The sequence below is a fragment of the Ovis aries genome, chromosome 1 (genome assembly GCF_016772045.2).
Source record: "Ovis aries strain OAR_USU_Benz2616 breed Rambouillet chromosome 1, ARS-UI_Ramb_v3.0, whole genome shotgun sequence".
In the NCBI taxonomy this organism is placed as follows: Eukaryota; Metazoa; Chordata; class Mammalia; order Artiodactyla; family Bovidae; genus Ovis; species Ovis aries.
The window spans coordinates 115,007,618-115,027,809 of record NC_056054.1 but is presented as its reverse complement, the minus strand read 5'-3'; the positions used below and the strand labels follow the sequence as shown (position 1 = coordinate 115,027,809).

General features: G+C 38.7%; 1 protein-coding gene and 1 long non-coding RNA gene across 15 annotated transcripts in view; one reads left to right on the top strand and one right to left on the bottom strand.

Annotated features, from left to right (window-relative positions):
• The window catches only part of NUF2 (NUF2 component of NDC80 kinetochore complex), a 40,900-nt gene extending 30,936 nt beyond the window's left edge, over positions 1-9,964 (bottom strand). The window contains exons 1-6 of one of the 13 annotated variants that reach the window (XM_060415736.1): positions 9,563-9,964; positions 8,280-8,485; positions 6,050-6,184; positions 4,522-4,596; positions 3,510-3,586; positions 2,953-3,014 (exon numbers count right to left, since the gene is read on the bottom strand). In XM_060415736.1, coding sequence (XP_060271719.1) covers positions 2,953-3,014; positions 3,510-3,586; positions 4,522-4,596; positions 6,050-6,184; positions 8,280-8,282 — 352 coding nt within the window. In that variant the 5' untranslated portion in view covers positions 8,283-8,485; positions 9,563-9,964. Of the gene's footprint in view, positions 1-2,952; positions 3,015-3,509; positions 3,587-4,521; positions 4,597-6,049; positions 6,192-8,279; positions 8,486-9,562 lie in introns of all 13 variants that reach the window. The other 12 variants (XM_060415746.1, XM_060415734.1, XM_042257144.2 and 9 more) reach the window with 12 other exon arrangements.
• Positions 9,965-10,117: 153 nt separating this feature from the next.
• LOC105613604 (uncharacterized) lies at positions 10,118-15,773 on the top strand. Of its 2 annotated transcripts, none has more exons than XR_001043345.4 (2): positions 10,118-10,295; positions 13,481-15,773. It is a non-coding gene; the product is annotated as an uncharacterized LOC105613604 (long non-coding RNA). The 2 variants fall into 2 exon arrangements; XR_009600691.1 differs by having other exon boundaries at positions 10,394-15,773.
• Positions 15,774-20,192: the final 4,419 nt, after the last annotated feature.

Below are 20,192 nucleotides of genomic sequence, written 5' to 3'. Positions count from 1 at the left end.
AAGTAGTATGTCAAAGCTGTATACTGTCACCCTGCTTATTTAACTTATATGCAGAGTATCATCATGAGAAATGCTAGGCTGGATGAAGCACAAGCTGGAATCAAGACTGATGAGAAAAATACCAATAACCTCAGATATGCAGATGACACCAACGTTACGGCAGAAAGTGAAGAAGAACTGAAGAGCCTCTTGATGAAAATGAAAGAATAGAGTAAAAAAGTTGGGTTAAAGCTCAGCATTCAGAAAACGAAGATCATGACATCCAGTCCCATCACTTCACGGCATATAGATGGGGAAACAGTGGAAACAATGGCTGACTTTATTTTTCTGGGCTCTAGAATCACTGCATATGGTGACTACAGCCATGAAATTAAACGATGTTTAATCCTCAGAAGAAAAGTTATGACCAACCTAGACAACATATTAAAAAGCAGAGACATTACTTTGCCAATAAAGGTCCGTCTAGTCAAGGCTATGGTTTTTCCAGTAGTCATGTATGGATGTGAGAATTGGACTATAAAGAAAGCTGAGCGCTGAAGAACTTATGCTTTTGAACTGTGGTGTTGGAGAAGATTCTTGAGAGTCCCTTGGACTGTAAGAAGATCCAATCAGTTCATCCTAAAGGAAATCAGTCCTGAATATTCACTGGAAGGATTGATGCTGAAGCTGAAACTCCAGTACTCTGGCCACCTGAGACGAAGAACTGACTCATTTGAAAAGACCCTGATGCTGGGAAAGATTGAAGGCAGGAGAAGGGGACAACAGAAGATGAGATGGTTCGATGGCATCACTGACTCGATAGACATGAGTTAGAGTAAACTCTGGGAGTTGGTGATGGACAGGGAGGCCTGGTGTGCTGCAGTCCATGGGGTCACAAAGAGTTAGACATGACTAAGTGACTGAAATGAACTGACCTGAAAACCTTTGACTGTATGGATCACAACAAACTGTGGAAAATTCTTAAAGAGATGAGAGTACCAGACCTTACCTGCCTCCTGAGAAACCTGTATGCGGGTCAAAAAGCAACCGTTAGAACCAAACATGAAATAAAAGACTGGTTCAAAATTGTGAAAGGTTGTATTTTGTTGCCCTGCTTATTTAACTTATACGTAGAGTACATCATGTGAAATGCCGAGCTGGATGAAGCACAAGCTGGAATGAAGACTGCCAGGAGAAATATCAATAACTTCAGATATGCAGATGACACCACTCTTATGGCAGAAAGTGAAGAGGAGCTAAAAAGCCTCTTGATAAAGGTGAAAGAGGAGAGTGAAAAGCTTCCTTAAAACTCAACATTCAAAAACCCAAGATCATTACATCCAGTCCCTTAGCTTCATAGCAAATAGATGGGGAAAGAATGGAAACAGTGACAGCCTTTATTTTCTTGGGCTCCAAAATCACTGGAGATGGTGACTGCAGCCACAAAATTAAGACACTTGTTCCTTGGAAGAAAAGTTATGACCAACCTAGATAGCGTATTAAAAATTAGGAAAAACACTTTGACAACAAAGATCTATATAGTCAAAGCTATGCTCTTCCTGGTAGTCATGTATGGATGTGAGAGTTGGACCATAAAGAAGGCTGAATGCCGAAGAATCGGTGCTTCTGATTTGTGGTGTTGGAGTAGACTCTTGAGAGTCCCTTGGACTGCAAGGAGACCAAACCATTCAATACTAAAGGAAATCAGTCCTAACTATTCATTGGAAGGACTGAGGCTGAAGCTGAAGCTCTAATATTTTGGCCACCTGATGTAAAAAGTCGATTCATTAGAAAAGACCCCAGTGTTGGGAAAGATTGAAAGCAGGAAGAAAAGGGTACGACAGAGGACGAAATGGTTGGATGGCATCACTGACTCCATGGACTTGAGTTTGAGCAAGCTCTGGGAGATGGTGAAGGACAGGGAAGCCTAGTGTGCTGCAGTCCATGAGGTCACGAAGAGTCAGACAAGACTGAACAACTGAACAACAGCAACCTTTATCCATAGAAATGAAAATATGTGCATACAAAGATCTGTACACTAATGTTCACAGCAACTTTATACACAATGGCCAAAACAGGAAGCAATTCAAACGTCTTACCAACTGGACAACAGATAAATAAACTGTATACTTATGATAGACTGCTACTCTAAAATAAAAGAACAAAGTACTAATAAATGCAATAACGTGGACAAATCTCAAAAGCACTATGCTAAATTAAAGAAGCCAGACACAAAAGACTATAGACTATATGATTTCAATTACATGAGGTTCTGAAAAGTCAAAATATTACAGGGATAAAAAGTAGACTGTAAAGGGATATAAGGGAACTTTGCAGGTCATGACTGTGGTGCTGGTTATATAACTATATATTTTTACTAAGATTTATCCAGTTATGCATTTAAAATTAGTGAATTTTTATTTTGTATAATTTATATGCCAATAAACAAAAAAAGAGATCCAAAATGGGATAAAAATAAATTTTTATATAGTACACCTAATATCTTGAAACATAAAATAACTTGATTTGTAAACACTAAAGAGTCAAATAAATTAAGGGACACAAAATTAGGAGAACTTTACATTTTAATACAATATCATGACTATCATGATTATCCTGTTAAAAGGTGTTTTCTTCATGGTAAAAAGTAATTATGATATTTGATAAAACTGGTATGATTAATTCATTATGCAACATCACAGCTTACATATTGTTTGTATTCATAATCTCAAACTTACAGAACATTTTCAAATGTAAGGAGTTAAGAAAAACTAATCAAAAAAACAGCTTTTCTGTGACTTTACAAAGGAATAATTTCCAATAATGGGGTATTAAAAAATTCATCCTTGAGAATCAAGACACACTTTCTAAATCCAAGTTCCATTAAGTCTTTTCTTTTTTTCACATTATTGATAGAAAGGTAAAATGTTAGATTAAGGCCAAACATTAAAAACTGTCTTAATTTTCACTTACTTGGATATAGAATATCAGCAATCTCAAAGTCATTCACCCGACAGATGGGCAGAAATGAGTCCCTTGAAGATAAAGTGGAGCAAGCATATTGAAAAGTATCTTTTGAGTTACATACTAAGTCAAAAAGGATAAACATCTTTTTATCAAAAAGATTTCTGGATATATTTCTCAATATCATAGGACTGAGTCAGAAGTCTACAATACATAATCATATAGCACTGAAATCTACTTTTTCTGTATATTACAAAAGTATTCATGTAATACCAAGGTATAGTTATAGATTCTAATAAACAACACATACTCTTGGAAGTACTAGGACTCTCTAAGATGCAAAACTCTAACAATTTTAGACTCATAGTATCTTAATACATCAACTGAAAGAACTGAAGTGGGGGCAGCTAGCTATATTGCTGGAAATGTACAATTTTGAATATTTATGGGAGGGAATGGAGAGAAAAATGGTAGAAATTCCTTTCCAAAGAAAATTATGTCTTTAAGAAAGCCAAATGTAATGTAAATATGAATGTGGACTAAGAAAATAATGACTCTTTACTTACAAGTGAATAAACAAATTGCTGACTGGTAAGAAGCCTTCCATTATATGTGGATACATGACCTCAGAGTTCACTGGCATCTAAATGTAATAAATCACAAAATTCAAGTTACAAATTGATTAGACAAAATGAGAAAAATTTTCAACCTTAAGAAAGTTTAATCACATATTAAAATCAAAATATATTAACTTACTATCATTAATTTGAACAAGCAAGGCAGATCCTGGCCCAAACCTGACATGTCACTAATATTAATAATGCTCAGTTCATAGTGAGTGCTCAGTAAAGACTTTTTAAATGAATGAAAAAATAAAGGGGTAATGGTTAGCATTTGCTAAATATCAGGTACCCTCCTAAATTATATAAACATATTCTTAACATATCCCTTCTTAATTTCTGTAATAACAGTAGAACAGAGTACTAACTTTATTTTATAGACAAAGAAACTAAGCCTTAACAAGTTTTCACAGCAAATAAAAGACAAACCTTTCGATTTTCAAACAATACATATTGAGATTCTACAGATATTGCTTTTTTGTACATCTTCAATTGATGCCCTGAAGACTTAACAGCAAAAAAAGATTAAGAAAAATAATCTTCCTACTAAAAATACCTAATCTGCTAAAAGCTCAACTGCTTTATTTCAACTGTTTTCAATCTCAGTGCATATCTCTTATCCCAATTTGGAAGTCTTTCCTGAGAAGAGAACAGTATCTGTGAAGACTTTGCTATTGCTTATTGTAGTCTCTGAAGATGAGCCTGGAAATTTATGAATAACTGCAGGGAATCAATAACTTGTGTCATCTAGGTTTTCAGTAGTAGTTTTCATCTTAGTAAAGCTATCAATATATATCATTACTACACCTAAGATTCCTTTGTAAATGACATTAACTTTAAATAAGCCTTTGATTTTGCTAAAAATAAAGTGAAGAACCTCCTATCCTGAAAACCAATACTCAATGTAAGCAGGAGAAATGCAGCAAAAGAACATAATTTCGCTTCATCTTAAACCCACCATGTAAAAATGCTCCAGTCGAATTCCATATACGATCTGTAAAGCTCTCATGTAGATCATATGCAAAACTTCAGGCTATAACAGAAAAATAATTTTTAACACTCTGTTGTACCACTATCACCATTACTGTCCAATACTGTAGTTAATGGATAAAAAGAAGAGTGACAACATTACTCCGTTTCCCTTGAAATATTTTTTTTGCCACTTTATTTTTTAATTGAAGGATAATTGCTTTATAGAATTTTGCTGTTTTCTGTCAAACATCAACAAGAATCAGCCATAGGTACACCCGTGTGCCCTCCCTCCTGAGCCTCCCTCCCCATCCTACCCCTCTAGATTTTTAGAGCTCCTGTTTGAGTTCCCTGAGTCATACAGCAAATTCCTGTTGGCTATCTATTTTACATATGGTATTGTAAGTTTCCACGTTACTCTCTCCGTACATCTCATCCTTAATTTTTCCATATTTTAAAACACCTTATATACTCATCAATTTGCTCATATGCGCTAAGTCATATGTACTGGTCAATAAGTTCAGTTGTTTACGCTTATACACAGAATGATAACAAGAATATTCATATCTAATCCAGGCAATCTATCCATATTAGGGAATGGAAGAATAGGTTAGTCTTTTAAAACATGTCATCAAACATATGACAAAAATAATGAGGGCGTTTTTTTTGTTTTGTTTTATTTTTAAAAAGAACATGGGAAATTTTGTTTGACGCCTCAGATGTTAATTAAGATGCCTTAGCTGTTTAAGGGACTACTATGATCCAGGAGGTATACATTTAATTAGGATAGTATGGGATTTTTAACTTTCATCTTCTAAATCAGCAATTCCAAAACACTGCGTATAGAACCTTTTGTCATCCATATACAAACAAGTTTATTTATTCTGAGATTATTGCTTCCATTTTAAAGAATTAAAGAGTCATCAAGATCAAAAAGTTTAAGTTCTACATCATTAAACTAGGTTTTATTATGTTATCACTTCAAGATGAACACAGGAAAATGGAAGGAGACTTTGGGATTTTCTGTGACACATGAATAGTTCATTTTTGCATTTAACAGCTAAAGACATAAAAATATACTATCTGTCAAAACAAGACAATTCCCCGTTGGGGCCTAATGCAAGAAAATTAATCTGTAAGCTTTCCAAGAAGATTGCTTCTAAGCACTTTTTGTGATTGGAAACTACCTGGAGTAAGTTCCTTCAAGCTTTACCAATAAATGATACTCTCAGACCACTACTCCAATAATAAAAAGTTTAATATACTGTAATACATCTATGGTTTAGAAGATTTTTTCGGAAGAAAACAACTGCATTAAAGACTTGAATTCCTAATGGGAATGTAGAAGTTGCCCCACATAAAAAACAGTGTTATTTTAAAATAACTCTAGTTGACAGATTTTCTCTAGATTAAAGTTACTAGCCTATATCAAACAGTGATATACATGCCTTTCCCCACACATTACAGACCTAGTGTAGCCTGTATACTAACCACATGCAAGAAGAACCACGTTTTACCTTGGGATTTGGAGAAAGATCATTCTTGGAAAGGTTTTTACCATCAGCTCCTGTTAAGATTTTGTTTCGAATATGAACCACAACTTCAGCTGCATTATATCTGGGAAAAGACAAAGTTTCCATCTTGGGAGTCTCCTGTTGGCTTGAAGGAATTAAAAACAAAGGTCAGAAACACGGCACAACCAGCAGTTCTCACCACCTGGAAGCTGACAAATGTAAGGACAAAATTAACAAGCCAGGGTTGAGCTATATTTAACGTGGTGCTATCATCAAACCATCACACATCCTAGTAAGGTGACACTAAAAACAAATATATACACACATACACACACACATATTTACACACACATATATATATACACACATATATATTCTAAAACAGCTTTTATTCTAAAGCAACACAGTCATTTTCTAATTTAACTAATGCTGTTTTCTTTTTCATGGGAAAGAGGACTTAGGTTGAACAGACAGATGAGAAACTATGTTTTTTGTTTTTTTTAAAGTTTGGGAGGCAGAGTTCAATAAGATCCTGAGAATTAATCTTCAAAGTAAAATATATAGGTAACACTATCAGCAGAATCTATACACAAACAACAGCAACACAGGGTAAATAAACAATAAGCTGCATTGTACTCTGATTTGACATTCTATTTAATGATACACAGTGAGATTAAGAAGGTTTAAGATGTAAGTGGGACCAGAGAGAAAAAAAAAAAGAGCAAGAATAGAATAGCTGTAAGTGAGTAAAAGTCATCAGTCATGTCATCATCACTCTTTGCGACACCATGGATTGTAGCCCACCAGGCTCTTCTGACCATGGAATTCTCCAGGCAAGAATACTGAAGTGGCTTGCCATTCCCTTCTCCGGGGGATCTTCCTGACCCAGGGATTGAACACAGGTCACCTGCACTGCAGGTAGATTCTTTACCGTCTGAGCCACCAGGGAAGCCTATGAATAGCCGTAACTGGCAGGAACTCAAATCACCAGAGTGAGAACTTGAAAAACAAAATAACAAAAACACCACTCCCTACAAGGTCCTTCAATAGTGAAATATTCGCACCTGTGTTCTCCTAGAGCAATTGTTCTCACAAGTTTGGAGACACTTTTGCTTGTCTGCACTAGACTGAGGATGCTACTGGAATCTAGTGGGTAGTAGGCCCAGCAAGCTGCTAAACACCCTGAAAAGTGATTGACAAATAACTTACCAGTTCTGCTTAAACATTTGAAACATCACAGAATTCACTGTCTCAAGGCAACTTTTTGTCCACCTTAGTGTGGCTCTAATAATCAGATAATTCTTTCTCATACTATACAGAAATCAGTTTGTTATAACTCATCTTCTGGTCCTACTTCTTGTCACTGCAGCTAAATAGAATTTATTAATCCTCAGTCACATGACTCCACTTTCAAAAATGTGAAGAAAGCTATCCTATCTCTCTGCTTAGTCCTCTCTGATCTAAAGTAAGTATAGTTTAAGAATAGCCACTCCATTTATGACTGTTTTAGAAACTATCATTCTACTCACTTTCCTCTAAAACTACTTCACGGAGTCTTCTTAAAATGTAATGCTCAAACTGAACCTAACACTCCAGATATGGTCTGATTACGGTGGAATATCAATAGAGTTGGCAACAGTCACTGCTGATCTCATGCTATTATAACACTTACTGACAAACGTGTGTGTGTGTGTGTGTGTGTGTGTGTGTGTGTGTTTGACTCCAAGTCCCAGAACTTTTTCAACGTAGCCCACTTCTCCATGACTTCTTATATGACTTTGTAGTCCACAAGCCAGGACTTTTCCATGCTCTTTTTACATAACTGATTATTTGAACCTTAAGGATTTGTATTTCCTATGACTGAATTCCCCATTATTCCTATTTCATACTATTGAATTTCATAATGCAAACATTTCCTATTATTCCAATTTCCTATTATTGAATTTCATAATTCCAGACTTTCCTTCTATCAGTTCAGTTCAGTTCAGTTCAGTTGCTCAGTCGTGTCTGACTCTTTGCGACCCCATGAATCGCAGCATGCCAGGCCTCCCTGTCCATCACCAACTCCCAGAGATCACACAAACTCATGTGCGTCGAGCCGGTGATGCCATCCAACCATCTCATCCTCTGTCAACCCCTTCTCCTCCTGCCCCTAATCCCTCCCAGCATCAGGGTCTTTTCCAATGAGTCTACTCCACGTGAGGTGGCCAAAGTATTGGAGTTTCAGCCTCACCATCAGTCCTTCCAATGAACACGCAGGACTGATCTTCAGGATAGACTGGCTGGATCTCCTTGCAGTCCAAGGGACTCTCAAGAGTCTTCTCCAACACCACAGTTCAAAAGCATCAACTCTTCGGCGCTCAGCTTTCTTCACAGTCCAACTCTTACTGTCAGAATCTTTTTGTACCCAGCTTCTGACACCTCACATGTTATATGTCCCTTTTAACATAAATATGCATTCTATATTTTCATCTAAGTCATAGATTTAAAAATCATTGCCCAAAGAAAGACAGCAAAAAAGTCAATTTTCCAAAACAAACTATTAATATATCTGGATCAGAGATTATTCCAATAGAGAAAGAGGTGCAAAATACAATATCTTCATAATTATTATCACACATCTCTACCTTCTAAAACTTGTGCACTTTGCCATCAAGTTAATCTGCATAGAACAACAAATGCATCAGGTAACATCTTTACAAAAATAATTACTTGCCCTGCCCATCATATCAAATTCAAATGTTTCTGCTTGGCTTTAAAAACTTCTATAATTTAATAACCTAATAAATTTTCTGTTACAAGTTAGTCTCTTCCAGGACATTTCCCAAACTTCCAATGTTTCCCTTTGAAACCATCTCTCCTATCTAACTTCTATTTTCTTTGATAGTACAATTTCAGTTCCAATTTATTCACGAGTATGTGGAGAGGGAGGGAGAACGGAATAGGGAGGAGAGGGAGAGAAAAAGACAGGTGAAGAGGCCTTCCAATCCAGTTTGAGCTCTCTGGTGAAATAAAGTATATAAATGACCTAATATGTAAAGTAGCAGGTCATTTACTGCTAATCACCTCTCGGTGTCCCATTATCTGCAACACCACAAACCAGCGCACAGTAGGTTCATTTTTCTAAAACAAACTACATCGTGGAAATCAAAAGGCCAGGGAGCCGATGCTAAACAAAGAGAAAAGAGTCCCAACCTAAAAAAAATTAAAAGTTTCCCGAAGTTATTCAGGGAAAAATGATCGCGCCATGCACGCAAAGCGCTATATATACACCGCCCTCTTCCTCTGACTTTTGGATTAAGCATGATATTTCTAATATCACACCGCAGCATGACGAGCTGCGGTCCAGTGGATCGCAAAGAACACGACCTGGCGACTGAACAACAACATGATATTTTAGCCTTTCGATTTTTGGTTTGACTTTGGTTAAGCGATGTGTGAGTAACGGAAATTTATGACACCATCTGGAACCCCATTAGCTTCTAAATAAATCGGTTAAAAATATAGAAATACAACCTTCAACTGACCAGCTGGACTGCAAGTTTCTTCTCGAGTAATCTTTGCTGTACCAGACGGCAGATATTCGTTTCGTAGGAAATGAGTTCAGATTGTTTTGGGGACTAAAATCTAACGAAAACGACCTATGCGCTCACCCGCAGCACCCAAAGGCGGGCTTCTGCAGCCTCCTCCCCAGCGACGCGTGGAACGAAAACAGTCAGGCCCGTGGCTCCAGAGCGAGAAAGCACACACTGTCTCCCGGACTCCGTCCACGCGCGTCTCTTTGCTCTCACCTACCGCAGCAGCCGCCCACAGGACAGCGGCGAGTCCGTGGAGCAGCTACACGCAAAGTCAAAGGTCAGCAAACATCGACCGTTGTCAATTTTCAAACCAGCCGCCTTCCCCTGGAAGTCCCTCCCCGTTCCGCCCCGCCCACTTCCTGCGCTCGGGCCGCGCCGGGTACCGGCTGGGCTCAATATGCTTAGAGCGGTTGGCGCTGGAGTTGCGAGAGAGAACGCTGGGCTCTAGGCGGAACTATTTTTCGCGGAGTTGACGATCAGTCGGAACTTCTGCAGGAAGTGACAGAGCCGCGGTTTGGGGAAGTAGTCCGGCGTTGCCGCGGAATTCCCGAGGTCCATGGACGTGTTTGGCTTTGGAGATGTAGAGCGAAAATGAATAGAGGGTTTCTGGAGACTTAAGCTAAGCTCAGGGTAAGAAGGAAAGGAGGACTTGGGGCTGTCAGTGGGGCAAGGTAAGTCATAGAGACTCAGAGTGATAATAATGTTGATGTTTTTTGAGCAGAGCCCCCGGGTTCTGTGTTGGATGCTTACAGGTATTATCTCTTTTCAGTTCAGTTCAGTCGCTCAGTCATGTCTGACTCTTTGCGACCCCATGGACTGCAGCACGCCAGGCTTCCCTGTCCATCACTAACTCCCCGAGCTTGCTGAAACTCATGTCCATTGAGTCGGTGATGCCATCCAACCATCCCACCCGCTGTCGTCCTCTTCTGCCTTCAATCTTTCCCAGCATCAGGGTCTTTTCCAACGAGTCAGTTCTTCGCCTCAGGTGGCCAAAGTATTGGAGTTTCAGCTTCAGCATCAGTCCTTCCAATGAACACCCAGGACTGATACCATTTAGGATGGACTGGTTGGATCTCCTTGCAGTCCAAGGGACTCTCACCCTCGCAGTTCGAAAGCTTCAATTCTTCGACGCTCAGCTTTCTTTATAGTCCAACTCTTATATCCATACATGACTACTGGAAAAACCTTAGCTTTTATTAGACAGACCTTTGTCAGAAAAATAATGTCTCTGCTTTTTAATATGTTGTCTAGGTTGGTAATAGCTTTTCTTCCAAGGAGCAAGTGTCTTTTAATTTCATGGCTGCTGTCACCATCTCCAGTGATTTTGGAGCCTCCAAAAGTAAAGTCTGTCACTGTTTCTGTTGTTACCCCATCTATTTGCCATGAAGTGATGGGGCTGGATGCCATGATAGTTTTTTGAATGTGAGTTTTAAGCCAGCTTTTCACTCTCTCCTCTTTCACTTTCATCAGGAGGCTCTTTAGTTCTTCACTTTCTGCCATAAGGGTGGTGTCCTCTGCATATCTGAGATTAATGATATTTCTCCCGGCAGTCTTGATTCCAGCTTGTGCTTCATCCAGCTCTGCATCTCACATGATGTACTGTGCATATAAGTTAAATAAGCAGGGTGACAATATACAGCTTTAACGTATTCTTTTCCCAGTTTGGAACCAGTCTGTTCCATGTCCCTTTCTAACTGTTGCTTCCTGACTTGCATACAGATTTCTCAGGAGGCAGATAAGGTGGTCTGGTATTTCCATCTCTTATTTTCCATAGTTTTTTGTGATCCACAATATCTCTTTTAGGATTCATTAAAAAGGGAAAAGGGGCTAATAGATACCATCATCAACTTAGGGGTTAATTCAGGGAAATTATGCCACCGAAAGCTATGTGCAGAAGTTCGTGCGTGCATGCTAAGTCACTTCAGTTGCATCCAACTCTTTGTGACCCTATGGACTGTAGCCCACCAGGATCCTCTGTCCATGGCATTTTGCAAGCAAGAATAATGGAGTGGGTTGCTAGTTCCTACTCCCATGTAGGATAGAATCCTGGTCTTTTCTTCTGCCTCCCTTCTTTCATGCTGCCACAAGAGCCAGGCACTGCCAGTGCCTTCCAACACTGAACTGTTCCCTGAACACACATGTCCCTCAGTGAGTTGGATTCTATAGTTGATGCCTGAACGAGGGGCAGGCGCCTCATACCTAGTCACAAATCAAGGCCGTGCAGCAGAAGATGGGACGATAGGATGGCTTAGTTGTCGGGGAGAATGGGGGACAACCATTTAGTTTTATTATGTATTGGGACACTGGAAGATATAATAGAACTTGCATCGGACTGCAGGGTACAGTATTAATTAGTGAGGGTGATGTACTGGTTAGGAAATCTGCACTGAATCAAGTGAAGAATAATGCTGGAAAGATTGTATTGACAGTAGACACAAATTCTTGTACTTTGTTGTATGGGGGAGTAAAGGCTCTACCTATTAATATAGAAATTTATGCTGATTTGAAGTAAAAGTGCATTTCATATTCAGTAGTTTAGGGCTTTCTTTTCCGCTTTATGTCCATTTACTGATGTCATTCTCAAAAGTCTGAATCTAATAAAACTCAAAAATTAGTTAGGAAATAGATTTTTTTAAAACATTGAGTCTGGAAAAAAGAGACCTTTCTCATTGGCACTTGCCAAATCAAGCTGATTACTTGTGAATGCACGTAACTCCACTAGGCCATATCTTCTTAGAAACAGAGAAAAGGAATATAGTTAGCAGTAAAGGCTGAGAGCTCAGATCTTGAGTCAGCAGAAGCTGGCTTTAAATCCCTCATTACACTGCTTACCATCTATGTGGACTCACGCAGCTTGCTTAACCTAACTAAACTGGTTTCTGCATTTTTAAAATAGCTATAATATCTGATTTATAGGGTGTCATGAAGGTTAGATTTATTCATGTAAAGTATTTGGCAGAATAATTATTAATATTACTAGTTATTTTGACTATTATTATTTATACACTGTCTCAGTAAAATATCCTGCAAACCATACGGAGAGAGAAAAATGAGGTAAAAGAAGAGCAGAATGATGGTATTTATAGGCTAATAATTGTGTATTTGGGGGATAATTTTACTGTAGATATGGCAGGTTGGTAGTTTATTAGAATTAAAGTTAAGAAAAAACTAATAGGTATTTATTCAGGTTGTCTTGATTATAAGGGTAGATCTGACTTTTCAACATTTAGTTGTCTGTTACTGGTCATTGTGGAGTAGAAGGCAGAACATCAGAAATACAGAAATCCCAACCTAGACTGTCTAGAGTTTTGTCATCATTCATAAAGACATTAACTACCGCAGAAAATTAGATTCCATTACTCTTTGTGGCTGCAACATCTTTCTCCCCTGCACCTATATACCCTCACATGGTCCATATGTGCTCTTATATTTCATTTTCCCTCTCAGCCCTCCTGCCATTACCTTCCTTCCCAGCCTAGACCGCATGATTTATCAATATCCAGATGCCCTGTGTTTCCTTGCCTCAGACCCCAGTGCCTGTCAAGACCTTAATCCTGAATCTGTCCCATAAATCTCCAGTTGAGCACCTTGGAGGAAATAACACAAAATGACATACAGCAGATTCTTGGTCTGCAGCTTCAGCTTACTCCAGTTCTTGACATTCCTTTATCATTTGTCAGCTCCCAGTCTTATAACTTTCAGTGATAACTACCTCCTCCTTCCTCAGCTTCCAACTTCTTTTTTTATTGACTAGAGTTGTCTAAATGGTATTTTTCAAGCACTTAACACACATTCACATGTGCCTGCAATTTTTATGCCAGTTCCTTTTTTAGTTCGTGTTCTTTTTCTGTTCTAGATTGCGCTTGAGGTCCCAGATGACAGACCTGTAAAGACTGAGAGACCTTTGGCTGACAAGACGGGATGCTCAGTGAGGCCGTCACAGCCTGCAACTAGGACTTCGTCTTTAACTCAGGTGGTGTTCCTGTGGTAGCTAGTGCTTTTGGTTAAACTTTTTTAATCTCTTTTTAAGTGACAAGATTTCCAGATTGCTTCTACTTTTTTTTAGTGGGTTAGTAAGGATGAAAAATTGATTCACTTGGTCTAGTGTGGTAGGAATAGGTGAATTACTAAGACTGGGTCTTATGCCCTCCTTGCCATCAAAGACCCACTGATTTGAGGATGGAGATTTCCTAGGGGCCACAAACATTTCCAGCAACCTTGTACCTAGTTAATTGAGAAAATACAAGTAACCTATCTTAACTTCCTGTCCACCCCACATTTATCTGCCTCTCTTATTGATCTTGGAAAATGAATAGCCCCCACTCTACCCGTGCTGTTGATCAGTGCTGCTTTCTAGACCCTCTGTTACCTCTGACACCTTTGATCAGACCCTTCTTGAAACCTAAATCCCTTTGCTCTTCTCCTGTTTGTTCTACTTATCTCATACTTCTTAGGGGCTCTTTCTTTGTGTGTCCTTTAAATAGTATACGTTTAAACCTTGATTTTTTTTTTCTCTTTTTCTGCATGAATATTCCCCTTCAGAGTACCATACATACTGATTGTTTTAAGCTATTTGCTTAAGGATCCTAAAAGTACTGCTATATCTGACTTCTTCCTTGAGACTCAGACTTTTATTTGCCTACTAGATAGATCTATTTGGGAGGTCTCATGAGGCATTCAGATTCTAATTTGTCCCTTCCTTTTATTCCAACTACCAGTCTATCTCACTGTTGCCTCCAGCCTTACAACCCTCACCTATATCCCCCAATTTGTCTTTTCAGTAGCAGCTGGAATGATCAGTCTTAAATGTAAATCTGACCATTTTACTGGTCTGTTTAAATGTCTACAACCCTCCCCCGCCCCCTGCCACCACCACCATCACCTACAAGATAAAGTCTACCTCCATAGCCTGTATCCTAGGACCTCCATAATCTCACCACTGTTTATATTTCCGCTATCATCTCCCATCACACCCACTTCCCATTCATGATGCTGTTTTACACTTACAGAACTTTCATATTCTCATTGACACTCTCTGGACTGTCTTGATTTTCTTTGTCTAACTCTTGCTTTCTTTACTTATTTTTCAGATGTGTTCTAAAAAGCCTTTCCCTAATCCACAGACTGAGCTAGTGACTTTCCTTGTGACTTTCTGAGTGTTGATTGATTTATCCAGAAAATACTTAGCCTCTTATTTTGTGCCAGACACTGAGCTATATATGGAAATATAATAATGAACAAGTAAATGTAGAAATCAATCTAATAATTGATGTGACAGAGCTTATATTCTCATAGGGAAGGGAAACACGAATTAAAAAAATGTGGTTCAGTCTGAATGGTCCCATGCTTGTGAATAGATAGGAATTAGCCAGGTTAAAGGCTGGAGGGCAAGATAGAGATAACCGTAAAGGCCCAGATGTGAGAGGAAAGCATAGTCCAGGAACAGAGATTCTAGATGCAGGGCTGGGGAAGTAAACAGGCCCAGATCATGAAGAGTATTGCTGATAATATTAAGGCATTTGACCTTCTTCCTAAAGATAATAGTAAGTTTGAAGGGTTTTAACATGATTAGGTTTGTATTTTAGGTGATGACTCTGGCTACTGTGAGAAAATGGAATTGAGGAGTGGCAAGACTAATGGAAGGAAAACCAGTTAGGCCATGATTGTAGTAATCCAAGCCAAGGAAAAGAAGATGGCAGCCTGTACTAGGGCTGCCAGTGTGGATGGAAATATAAATCCCAGAGGAATTCAGGAAGTAGAACTGGCAAGATTTGACAACTGAATTGGAAGGGCAGAGGGGAGAGAAATAAAGGGTAGAGTTCCATAAACAAGTTTTAGTGAAGACCCTGTTTGCTATCGTATGTTCACAGCCTGGAAGTTCTTAGACACTGTAGATGCTTGATAAATATCTGCTAAGTGAGAGTTTTCTGGCTTGAGCCTGGATAAATGGAATGCCGTTTTCTGATTTAGGAAATGTAGAGGTGAACTCACTGGGGGAGGTGGCTGATGATTGAGTTTTGGATGTGTCTAGCTCAAGATGCCTGTGGGAGATACACATGAAAATGGCAGATACAGTGCAACTGGGAGAAATCTCAGAAATGTTCTTTGTATACTTTAAAAAAATAAAGGTTTATATTTTGTTGAAATGATCTGTTTTGTGTTTGTCTCCATTACTACACAGGACTGATTCTTTTTTTTTTTTTTTACTTATTTTTCAGTTGGAGGAAGATTGCTTTACAATGTTTTGTTAGTTTCTACTGTACAACAGCTTGAATCAGCCGTAATTATATATATATCACTTCCTTGGGCCTCCCTCCACCCCACTCCACCACCACCCCCATCCTGCCCCTTCAGGTTATCACAAAGCACCTGGCTGGGCTGTAAGGGCTGATTCTAAATGACTTGATTCCCTAGCACCTTACACCATGTCTGGCACAAACAGGGCACCCAGTCATTGTTGAACTGAACTACTCCGTTTTAAACATGGTACATCTAACAGGAGAAATTAATAGTAGTAGTCTCTGAGGAGGGAGACTGGGGCTCAAAAGATTTTATTGTATATATTTTGGTTCTTCATGCCTTTTCCCTCATTTGCTTATATTTCCTATGAAAAATAAAAATGATGAGAAGTGCTCAATTTGTATGAACTTTAAGCTGAAAACAATACTCCACCTATGATCTGATCAGAGTAGAATATTAATGCTATATGAAGTCATACTGTTAATAGCATTTTTTGACCACATCACATTATCAATTTGTCTACAAATTTGATGATCATATTGTTGCTGCTGTTCAGTTCATTTACATAAATATTTATTTATGTCTTAAAAAAAGTGAAATTATCAGCACATACTTCATATTAAGGGCATCAGGAAATCTTTGAAACTACGTATTGTGAGGTATAGTTAAAACTTATCAAGCCAAAGGAGTATGGTACTTTTATATCTGCCTAACAATTAACATGAGAGAAAACAGTGTGCGTCTTTGACCTGTCAGCTAACATTTATTGTTTGCTAACATTACAAGTAGTATCCAACAGGCAAAACCCTTTCTTTACAAGTGTTGGAATGTTCCTTTTACATCTTAACTGCAGTTAATTATGAATGAATATGTAATAATCCTTTTATATATTGTGAATTGGCATTTTAGTGTATAATTTTATTTAAAAGGTTGGGGTTCTAGGTGTACTGCTAAGTCACTTCAGTCATGTCCGACTCTGCGCAAGCCCGTAGATGGCAGCCCACCAGGCTCCCCCATCCCTGGGATTCTCCAGGCAAGAACACTGGAGTGGGTTGCCATTTCCTTCTCCAATGCATAAAAGTGAAAAGTGAAAGGGAAGTCGCTCAGTTGTGTCCGACCCTTAGCATGGACTGCAGCCTACCAGGCTCCTCCATCCGTGGGATTTTCCAGGCAAGAACACTGGAGTGGATTCCACTACAGATGCACTAATATTTAGAGGTAAATTCTAGTAGCATTTTTGTTTCCACAGCATATTCACTGGGTGGCGCTGTTGTATTAGTGTTGACCTTACACAATTTAGAAGTTTTCATTTTCTTTTACATAAGTAAACAGTGATGAACATTGAACACAGTATTCTAGGTGGAAAAGTTAGATTCTGAATTTGTTGGCTTTAAGATACATATTTAGAGTTCAGGCTTAACACAAACAGCATTGAATTCAAAGTAGGTGTCTGTATTGCCTTTTAGTCATTCCAAATCTCTTAATCTACTTCATTCTTCATCTATGTCTATGGCTATACATTTGAGTTACTTTAAACAGTATCTTTGTTTTGGATTCAAATGAAATTTTTAGTCTGAAACGATAAAATATATGACCTTTGTTAACTTGTGATGAACTCTAAACCGGATGTAAGGAAGCAAACTTTTGGTATATTCTACTTTAACCTCCTAGTATCCTATCCTCAACTTTCACATCAACCTGTATTATTGTAACATAGCATAGAGAACCTTGGGCTTCCCTGGTGGCGCTGGTGGTAAAGAACTGGCTTGCCAATTCAGGAGACAAAAGAGTTGCTGGTTCAATCCCTGGGTTGGGAAGATCCCCTGGAGGAGGGCATGGCAACCCATGCCAGTATTCTTGCCTGGAGAATCCCATGGACAGAGAATCCTGGTGGGCTATGGTCCATAGGGTCTCAAAGAGTCAGACTTGACTGAAACAACTTAGTAGCAGCAGCAGAGAGCCTAAGAAATCAGGAGCCCATGCAAATTGAATATTGATAAAAATATTTGTCTAATGTGACTTTTTAAAATACGATTTTTATACTCTGGGTATTTCTGATTTTGGTATTGTAATATCCTATAGTGCTAACAGTTATTTCAAGGAAGTTTAAGAGATTCTTGGGGAGGAGGGCTAGGAAATGTGAACACTTATGTTAAAATTAATCATTTATAACAAATTTTGTAAAAGGAAGTTAAAAAATAGGACCAGTAATGACAGTATCAGAAAACTCTGGAGATAAATAGCTTTTTTTGTCAGAGTTTTAGTGTCACATTGTCATTCCAATAGATTCTTTTAGGCTAGTGACTTCTGTTATCTAGAGTAAATCTTCTAGTATGGACTTTATTTAATGAACTTTTAGAAGGAAATCACTTCTAAGTTCTCAACATCTTCTTTCCATAGCCCCTAATCTTATTTCTCTCAAAAAGAAGGCTGTATCTGTGTGTTTTATCAAAACATTTCTACATAAGTACTAGGTGCTGCTGCTAAGTCGCTTTAGTCGTGTCCGACTCTGTGCGACCCCATGGATTGCAGCCTACCAGGCTCCTCTGTCCATGGGATTTTCCAGGCAAGAGTACTGGAGTGGCTTGCCATTGCCTTCTCCTAAGTGCCAGGTAAGAGTATCTAATTTCGTCATTAGTATTTGAAAAAGTTACCCTTCAGTTTTCACTGACTGTTAAGCAGGCAACAGATAAACAAATTGATGTCTGAATGTTGTCCCTAGGATAACCCATTAAGACAATTTCCATTTATATACCTTTCGCATACAGCATTTAAATAATACTAGTTCACATTCATAGAATATATTCTAGGTGCTAGGTCCATGCATTTTCTCATTAATTCTCACAACTGCGTGAAGTAGTTTCCATTCCCATTTTTCAGATGTAAAACCAAAAACTTCAGTCACTTAAGAAAAACAATTTGTTTATAGTCATACATTTAGAAAAAGAGCCAAACTTTGAACCCATGTAGTCAGTCAAACAGTGGAAGCTGTCTTTAGCTACTCTACTGTACTGCCAAATCTCAAACCATTATAACTGGTCCAATGCATGAAAGTGAAAAGTGAAAGTGAAGTCACTCAGTCGTGTCTGACCCTCAGTGACCCCATGGACTGCAGCCTTCCAGGCTCCTCCGTCCATGGGATTTTCCAGGCAGGAGTACTGGAGTGGGGTGCCATTGCCTTCTCTGATTATAACTGGTAGGGGCAGTGTTAATTTTGTCACAGACCCCTTCTTGTGTTCCTCAGGTTGTGTCCCTGGGTCCTCCCAGGAAGGACTGTATGCCCAGATACCTTCCAGCCTTTATAATACTCACACACAAAAAACAGTGTTGTTTTTGACACTATCTACTTGGCATTAGTGCCAAAGCCCACAAGTTAACAGGGAGCTCTCTCTCACAAGACTACTGCCCCTTCAGCAGCCAGTTGCAAGTCCCACATTGTTATCTGTACTTCTGACTGATGGACTATAAATTGGAGTTACCACAATTCCTTCCTCAGGTTTCAATAATTTGCTAGAATGACTCAGAACTCGGGGAAACAAGTCTACTGGTTTGTTACATGATAAAGGATATAAAGGAGTAGCTAGATGTGAGCTACATACGGCAAGGTCTTGAAGGGCCCCAAGCACAAGAGTTTCTGTCTCCATTGAGTTGGGGTGCTCCCTGGCACATGGATGTGTTCAACTCAGAAGCTTTCTGAACCCCACCCTTTCATCCTGCAGACATGATTGATTACTAACTCAGTCTCTAACCTCTCGCCTCTGGCCCCTCTCCAAAGAATGGGGATTGCAGCTAAATTTCCAAGCTTCTAATCATGGCTTGGTCTTTCTGGTGATCAGCCTTCATCCTGATGTTATCCAGGAGCTCACCATAAATTGCCTCAGAGCAAAAGATGCTCGTATTACCCAAGGTGTTTAGGTGCTCTGTGTTAGGAATTAGGGTCAAAGACCAATTATTGTAACAAAAGATATTCCTAGCACCTTTATCAGTTAGCAAATTACAAGTTTTAGCAGTGCTGGCCAGGAGCCAGGGCCTAAAGTCAAATTTTCTATTATATCACAATAGCAGAGTAAGAAACTACAGTGTCCTTTTATCTGCTCATGTTTAGACTCACTATTTCAGTACTAGTGTGTTTCTCACATCATCCAGTCCACTTTTCTTATTTAACTTAACCTTCCACTACATGTATTTTATTTAAGTGTAGTTAATTTATAATGTGTTAATTTCTACTGTACAGAAAAATGACTCCGACTCAGTTATACATATGTGTGTGTGTGTATATATATATTCATATATACACTTTCCTTTTTATATTCTTTTCCTTTATGGGT